The 9061-nt window shown below is 37.9% G+C and overlaps 1 protein-coding gene across 1 annotated transcript; it reads left to right on the top strand.

Moving 5' to 3' along the window:
- The first annotated feature begins 1782 nt into the window (after positions 1-1782).
- LOC104604629 (uncharacterized) lies at positions 1783-2793 on the top strand. Its single transcript, XM_010269067.3, has one exon. The coding sequence runs from the start codon at positions 1919-1921 to the stop codon at positions 2555-2557; it is 639 nt and encodes a 212-aa protein (XP_010267369.1). The 5' UTR covers positions 1783-1918; the 3' UTR covers positions 2558-2793.
- The last annotated feature ends 6268 nt before the right edge of the window (positions 2794-9061 follow it).

The raw sequence follows: 9061 nt of genomic DNA, 5'->3' as shown, positions 1-9061 counted from the left end.
GTTTTTTAGCTGTGCATTTTCTCCTTGCTAATACCACCCAAGCTATTATCAACTTTCTTCTGATTAATCAAGATGTTTAATTGTATCAATGCAAATATATAATTAAGACTGCGTTTGGAAACGATATAAATGGAGTGTAAATCTTGGTTCAGGGTAAATTTGTATTCTATGGGTTCATTTTTGTCTGTATTTGGTAATATTATATTTATGCATTGACAAATGACAGATTAATGCATATTTACATTGATTGATAAGATGTAAAAGCATTTCAATAAAAAAGAAATAAATTTGCATTCAAGTGGACTTTTGATAAAAAAAAAAAAAAACATATACCTTATTGGAATTCATGTTTGCATCCGTTACAGCTAAAAGTCTGTTTAGTAAAAAGATAAATTTATCAATACAAACAATTGATGAAGCAGATATTTCTATACTTAAAACCACCTAGTGGGGTTGAATCCCTTGTGTGCCTCATACTCCTGCATATAACTAGCTGGAGAAATAGACTTCTCTTTATTTCTTTTAGCGAAGAGAAATTTTCATGAAACCGAAATATATAGAGATATATCTATCTAAACCTCAAGCCCTCAGTACCAGACCATCTTAAAAACATAATTGATTTGTTGAACATGATTACAAGTATATTTATGTTAAATTTAAAAATAAATTCTATGAAATATGAATATCTGATCCAATAAAAAGAAAGTAAATAGACTTTAAAGTAATTGGATTGGATGAGATTTAAATATTAATGAACGCATTGTAGTTGACCATTATATTAAAGACAAAATCTTCATTAAAGAACAATTAACAAATGTCAGAAACGTCAATTTTGGTGTCAAGAAACTGAATGTAATTGGACCAATCATGGTATGCCACATCAGCCTAACATGTGTGATTCACGTGAAGGGAGTGGACATGGTATCTTGTCATTGGCTCAGTATTATTAGTAGAATTGTAGACGATCAGCACTGTTCCCATCTTTTATTGCTTTCTTCCAAGCATTAGTTTAGAATCCGTATTTATTACGAGTAAATAAACAAATCGAAAAATTAAAAAAGGGAACCGGAAAATTATAGTGCAATGTATACATCACCCGTATTATTACATCATATACCATACATCGTAAAATCCAGATGTATTCCCCTGCCGTTAGATTTGAGATATAGGTAAGAAAAGGTAGGGGAGCTGGGAATCATCAATATTCAATACATTGGTGGGCCCCAGAAGTCGTAGATGGAATAGCCACGTATCAATTCAAGGTAGGTGAATGCAATTGATCCCCGCCAACAACCTCTTCCTGGCTGTGGCTGGCTTGCGGGTCAATCCCTCTCCTGAACCACAAAAACCCGGGGGCACCAAGAGTGGGACCTCTGACTTGGTGAGTTGTGACCATCATACAAAAACCCGCGATTACCCTCCAAAATTGTTCCACTGATCGTCATCCAACTCCTACCAAAACATTTCAATCGTCATTCTACAATTCAGGCAGTACAGTAGGCACTGTCCGTCGGCCGAGTTAAAGGGCAATTGCGGCATTTCGACCATTTCAAAATATCTCTAAAGTCTAATCATTGAAGCTGAAAAGATGAATCAAGTAATTAGACAGTAACCCAAAGGACCTTCTAGTAATCTCGGCCCAATAATTCTTCGAGAGAAAGAAAAAAACCAATAAAAGCCCAAAAAATGTCCACCACCTTTTTTCCCCGAGGCCCATTTAAATAATTAAACCTTCTCTTTTGTCTTCTTCCCTGGCGACCCTTTAAATGCAATCCTCCTCAACATCCCCCCTCGAAGTAATCAAGGCAACTCCTCTTCTGCTGTCTCTCTCTCTCTCTCTCTGAGAATCAAAGGCATCTCCCTCGGAGATTTCTCTCTATCTCTCTCTCTGTACAGTACCACAGAAAGCAGAAAGAAGATGGTGTCAGGTCCACCGGAAATAGCCAAGAAACTGTGGAATATCGTACGGATAGTGTTCTTTATGCTGAGAAAAGGCATCTCGAAGCGGAAGTTAATGATGGATCTTCACCTGATGATGAAACGTGGCAAACTTGCTGGGAAGGCACTGGGCAACCTGATGTTCCACCACCACTCCAATCTCAGTTGCCGCTCCAACGACGTACAGCTGTCGTTCGTCGCTCCCCGTGAGTACGAGTTCAGCTGCAGCAACAGCCCCGCCTACCCCTCTCACTTCCCCTTCCACGTCAACAAGCGCAAGGGCCACCACCATTTCTATTCTTCTCACCACCACCATCGTGATCAGGACGAGATAGACGCCGTTAATGCGGTGCAGAAGGTGTTTGAGATGTTGAACAATGACGCTGTTAGTGTGGAGGCGTCGCCGTTGGTAAACCTGCCGGGGTTCGGGAAGAGCCCCATGGTACGGCAGTTGAGGATAACGGACTCACCGTTCCCATTACGACCTAGCGAGGAAGACAGCCACGTCGACAAGGCAGCTGAGGAATTTATTGAGAGGTTTTATAAGGATCTAAGGCAGCAGAAGAGGATGGCTGCTCTCGAGGCAAGCTACCATGATACGTGGTCGCCCCTGGGTTAAGATACCGGCGTCGGTTGTCGGCCGGACTCCGGCTTTGTATGTAAGACGGACCTACTACCGGCAATAAACCCGATTCCGCTTCGGCGTTGTGCTTCTCACTTCTCATCAGTTCTCACCCCTGTTTCCTTTTGTTAAGATTTAAGAGTGTCAAAAATGAATAAAATAAATGATGTTTATATGAAGTAAATGGCTATTGTACTTAGGAGAGAAATAGAAATTGATGATCGGTTATTCCACTTTGCTTGGGTGAGTTGGCAACTGTCGGCATAATAATGGTTTTCGAAGTTAGTTGAATTTGGTTAGTCGAGATATTGAGCGCTTTGAGACGCGCGAGAGGAGAGAAAGATGGTAGGCTCGTAGCATGGCAGATTGGCAATTGGCAATTGGCAATTGGCAATTGGCAATTGGCAATTGGCAATTGGCAAAGCGCAGCGACCGCTCCCCTCCAGACTCTAGGCCTTCAGCTTCGACAGTATGACCACCAAAGGACGAGAAGTGAGAACTCAACAGCCTGCCTTTGAGGCATCACCAGATTCACCACCCTCAAATCACATCATTGCCCTGTACAATTCTTTTCTGGAAAGGGATTTCTCTGTATGGGCCGGAAGTTATTAGTTTCCCTAGGTGACTCACCTGTGATCTGTCTCTCTGTCTGATCTGATGTGGCTAAATGTATGATTATATGGCACTTCAGCAACCCTCTTATTAAAGTTCCTTTTTTTAAAATAAGCCACCTGTAAAATTGGAGTCCAATTGGAGATTGACACGTCATGTGAAATTGAGTAGAATCTTTTTCGGATTTTTGCAAAATTTGGATGGGACAAAAATTGTTAGTACTGGACACCAATATTACTGAGAACTGAGAAGTAAGGGTAGATAGATCTGCCTCACGGATCACGGTCAGCATTTTTAACTACTTTGGAGTTCGGATATAAAGCTTTAAGCACTCAGAAGGATAAAATTTTGGCTGTCCGGACAGCCTGTGCTGTCAAAAAAAAGCTCTCTCTGCGTGTGCGTGACAATTTGGCTATGTTCGATAGCCACTGCTATCCAAAGGGCTTTTTTGCCTGACTCGTTAATCTAAATTAACTTCATGTAATATTAACAGTGCTCATGACTACAAGGGCTAATAATATGTCACTTGGAGAAACCCTATTAGAAGGAATCACTTATGGCCCCCGCTTGGGGATTCAGCTTTGTTTTAGTTACTTTCATTGAGCCACTTTGGACAATTAATAGAACAAGCTTCATCAGTAAACCAATTTTTGGCTAAATGAAAGTCATATTTAGGCCCTATGAGCTTTTTACCAAACTAATTAACTTTTAGACTGTCCTTATAAGCCCACCTTGCAAAGCCAAAGCCGCTGTGTAAAAAGCCCGGGAGAGCCTTGTTGACAACTAAAACCGTCAAATTTAGATAACCAACTAACCTTTAAGAAAAATGTTTTTAGCCTTTCAAAAGGATAGGCTAAGATGTTTCATAACTTGATTTTAAATCCTGCAATTTTAGATCTCATTTTCGGAATACTTTCAAGCAAACCCAATTGGCAGTCATTTAGATCTAACTGCTCATTTGGAGTAGCTTCCGACTTTTTAAGGTATATAGGCCTCACATGGACGTCGTATTAAACTACGTTTGGTGAAGAACACAAAGAACCCAAATGACCCTCCCATAGCTAGTAGCTTTTCTGAAGCTCTTTAAAGCAATTAAACCAACTTAATTGAAGCTTTAGCTTTTTAGCTCAACCCTCCCAAATGAGCCCCAAGTCTATACTTTTGGACAACTAGCCATTTATCCCGCGGCCATCAGTTTTAGTTTAGGACCCAAACCAGTTCTCATATTATTAAAGCTAGGATGGATACCTCAGAGTAGGGGATTTGGAACTCAAGGAAGGAAAATTATCCCTACCAGTGCTGAGGATTGAGTTGAGTGAATGCGACAAACAGTTTGAGTCAGGCTTTATGGCAACTGTTGCCAAAATGGCAAAAGGCCGCCCTTTGACAAAATAGCAGATCTTACCTAGCAAAACAATAAATAAAAGAATGAAATAAAAAAAAAAAAAAATCAGGCCTCCATGCGATACAGGTGGAACATAAGCTCCAGACTATCCATGCAATAACATAAGCTCGGATCAAAAGACATGAAAATGCATAATAAACTCAAGACTATCCATGCAATAGGTAGAATTCTGTTTTAGGATCCTTATTGACTTGAAATTAACATGTCTTTGAGTTGCAAATAATCTAAGGCTCAGTTTAGGAGTATAAATACAAATTTGTAGAGTGTAAAATTATGTATTTTACATTATTTTGTATGGATTTATACTGTACATATCTGTATTTGTACCCCTTCCAAACTGAGCCTAATGGTTAAGATGGTCACTTGGCAAGTGGCATCTTTCTAGAAATAGAGGCATAGGATTAAACTTGCAGAACCAGACTCTGTGGTAAGGTCAATAGACTCCATATGCACCCTATCAAGTCAATGGACTCTACTCTGTCTCTATCATAGGGTAAAGCTTTTGTTTAGGCCCTTTAAGGTGCAAGTTGGGTCAGATTAGACTGGCAATTTGTTAAATTTTCAATAGACCCAAACCCTAACCTTAACCCGAATCTGATGTAGTTGAAATTCTTCACATGAGCAACCCAACTTGCAGCCCTAATTATCTAAAAGCTGGATGAAATTATTTGAAAGCAAGAAATAGTATACACCCCTCAACACCAAGGAGCCCTTGGATTGGTCATCCAATAGAGTTAGGTTAATTCAAGATTCAGTATCAATTGTACAATAATTGAGCAACAAGTCAACAAATGTTGAGTAGTAATTATATAAGACAACGAAGGTCAAGATACTGCTTGAAAAGAAAACGAGATAGAAGAAATGGAAGAACAGCATTTGTTAACCTTTCAAAGTAACTAGATACAGCGAATTTCATTGTCCTGCATTATTGGGTGGGTTCTACTTGCATTAAAAGAAGACTATTATTATTTTATAAAAGCAGACATTTATGTGTTGAAAGTCGGCCTAGTTCATTGGTGTTTTATATTTTTCTTCAAAATTCACTTTTGATCAATTGAGTGGAGGTTGTCGAGTGAATACACCAAGAGATCAAACACTCGGAAGGTCTAATTCAAACTCCACTGGCATCTTTATTTAATATTCACCTAATTAGTCTTAACACTTGGAAATTGAAACTCTCTCACTACAACTACAACAAAGTGTCGATTGATTCAGATATGGAAAAACGCTAGCAATCATCCTAAGGTCCAATTTGTTTAACCAAATGAACTAAAATCAAATCCTTTAATTGATTTCTTCAATGCATTTTGGTTCAGTGATCATCAGTTTGGTTTTCAAGACATTGCTATATAATACCCATGCCAGCATAAGTTTTAATGGACTTACTCTTAGGTTCTATTTGGTTTATAATAAGGGTTTGGAGTCGGAATCGGAATGGATTACTTCAATTCCAATTGTTTAGTTGTGTAGAATCAGAATCCCATTTCCATTCCTGCTGGAATGGCATTCCCCCATTTGAGGGAATGGTCATTTCCTACCCCTCCCTTAGGAATGAAATCCCATTGCTACTGATTCCAATTTCCATTTTCATGCCTGTATAAACCAAATAACAGACTATAGAAATAGATCATGCATTCTGATTTCAATTTTGAAGGATTTTGATTTTGATTCCACCTGCAAACCAAAGGGGCCTTGGTTGCTAATAAAAATATTGAAACTAGATTATTAATTTGAAGATCTCAAGAATTGAACTCGTCTATGCAATGTTATCGGTGCAAATGCTATATGCAAAAAGTAGCTGATCTGATGCTCAAACCCATCTTCTCGCACTGCTCTCAACCTAAGATTTTAGCAGTACTGCACCATGCAGTGGCTCCTCATAGCTATGTCTACTTAATTGGATATATATTAATCTAATCAAATTAATGCTCATGGAATGAAAGGATGCGATCATCTTCTTTAGTAAATACATGTTGCCCAATATGGAAGGAAGATCAGTTTGAGCTTTGAAGTGCACTAATATACATCTATCAGTGGGTATTATTAGAATGAGTAATTATTGGAGCTCTCGAAGACTTTGAATCTCCATTCAGGGAAACAAGAAGCTTCGTGTGGGCATCAACAAAGATCACAGGAACTCACTAGTCTTTGAATTTTCAAGGAAAGATGTGGGTAGTTGGCCAAGAAGACTTGAAGAAAGCAGTAATTTTATTTCTTTTTTTTTAATTTGTCATTGACTCTCCCACTATAAGAAAATGACCCTAGATTAAAAAAAAAAATAGATTAAAATTGACTGAATTAATTATAAAAACATACTGAAAGCAGCACTTGTCTTCATCTAATTGCACGTTTTTCTTGCATTCATGGAGACCTGTTGGATTAATTTGCCACTTGTCTAATATACAAAAGATCGAGATCTAGCAATAATTGAGTTGTACGTTATTGGATTACTGTATTAATTTGCCACTTGTCTTGTGATAGAGTGGGGTAATAAAAACCCTAGAACCACTACCTGATTGTGAGGTTAACATTCCCCATGTCATGGCATATCATGGGTTGGTGAAGTATTAAGCAGTGTTAGGTGCTGTTTCTCCGATGTCATTTTGTTGCATGGGTATGTCATTTTTTCAGAAAATGGATTTTTTTAACCATTACTGCCACATGGACATTTTTCAATGTCACATCAGTATAAAACAAGAAAATGTCAAAAGGAGTGTTTTCTCAAGCCATACCTTTTCTAATTTTCAAAGTATGATATGAGAAAACATTTTTGTAGAAAAAACACTTAAACAAACAATGAATATTTCTTAAGAAAACAGATTCCACACACAGTCACATAACAATGATGTGACACCATTTTTTTAAAAAAAAAAATACAATATCAGTTCCAAACTGGTTACTGATCTGTGAATATTCTATATCATCGGCACCCCACAGTACATCCTAGTATGAGAGATATTCCCAATAGATGCTGAGATTTGCATATAAGGCACCTGTGGGGCACTGATGTGATCTCTCTATGCGGATACAGTCATACACCAGCACTTTGAATTAACTGTTAGATTGAGAGGTGTTCTAACGTGGCATATCATGGGTTTAAGTTATTGATGTGTAGAGTTAGAAGTATTCCATATATGTAAGGTAGTCATTAGGTTAGAATATAAGAATTAGAAGTAATTTCCATATATGTAAGGTGGTGGTAGTGTTCTATTAGTATTTTGGTCAGGTGTTAGGCACTCTCATCCCCACATCCCTTCCACTGCTCTATCTGTGTGTGTAAATTGTGTTTGTTATATATAATAATACTGTATGCATTATCTCGTATAATAGTTGACACCTTATGATCTTTGGGACCATTTGGATATTCCAAGTGGACACGTGATGCACGATAGTTGAATGTCAATTATACGATTGGTGCGAGATGTCTCCCATGTAGGAAACAAAAGAGCAAAGTTATTCCAATCAGTTCACTGTGCTGCACTTTGGCATTTTGTAAGACGTAGGCGATGAACACAGCAACCGACACCTATCTATCCACCTAATATAAGAGTTGAAAAAAGGTGACAATTCATCAGATCAATATGACAAAAGGCTAACTGATTGGCATTAGGAACCATTTTTGTCTGCCTTCCTATCTAAGCAAACAGAGCAATACCACAAATTGAGCTATTGGCCATACCATAATTTTGTGAAGCCATCTTGGTTCAATATGGTGTGGACATGAAAGAGAATAAAAAACCTATTCAGAATATTCACTTAACAGATTAACCTTTTTAGCTAGATTGAACTTTTTTTTTATATGGTATCATAACTTTGTCACAAGTTTCTTTCTTATGCATTAGTTTGTGCTTGTTTAAGCCTTCTCCGACCCATATCTAATTAAACACAGCATATATAACAATAAATAATAATAATAATAATAATCTATGTCACTGCTGGTCCAAACACAGAAGCCTCCGAGTCATTTCAAAACCCATGGCCAACCTGATTGCACGAGGCATGGTACTAACTTCTCTCCGCCAGGCTAAATAGAGTATAGATGAGTTTTCAGGGCGAGGATTGCAACTAAGAAAAGATGGTTTGGATTAAGCTTTAGTTAGTATAACACGAAAGAAAAGAAAGATTTAATTAGGGAAAAGGATCTCAACTTTTCTTTTTTGCTTTAGCTTTTTATTCCACGTTAGGGGACTTTTGTAGGCTCATGCCCAGCCACTCGAGTTTGGGGGGTGTTATAATATGTAGATCATGGTGGTAGGCGGGCTAATGTTGAATTAAAGTTAAAAAGCAATGGGCCTTTCTCATCCACCAGAGAGAGAGAGAAACAATTGTTAGGTAAATTTGGAAAGTTGCCTCAAAGTTATGACACATGATGTGTTCAAGGTGCTTAATAAAGGCTAAATAATGTTAATGATATAAATCCAATATAAGTTTGCTTCTATGCCAATCTGAGGCTCTGAGCAATTAAAATTAAAAAGCAGTATTAT

The sequence above is a fragment of the Nelumbo nucifera genome, chromosome 6 (genome assembly GCF_055504915.1).
Source record: "Nelumbo nucifera cultivar China Antique chromosome 6, China Antique-T2T, whole genome shotgun sequence".
Lineage (NCBI taxonomy): Eukaryota > Viridiplantae > Streptophyta > Magnoliopsida > Proteales > Nelumbonaceae > Nelumbo > Nelumbo nucifera.
The sequence above is the reverse complement of the archived record's forward strand: the minus strand, read 5'-3'. Positions and strand labels throughout refer to the sequence as shown.

Coding starts and splice junctions, on each gene's coding strand:
- LOC104604629 (XM_010269067.3), top strand. CDS start 1,919: ATGGTGTCAGGTCCACCGGAAATAGCCAAGAAACTGTGGAATATCGTA.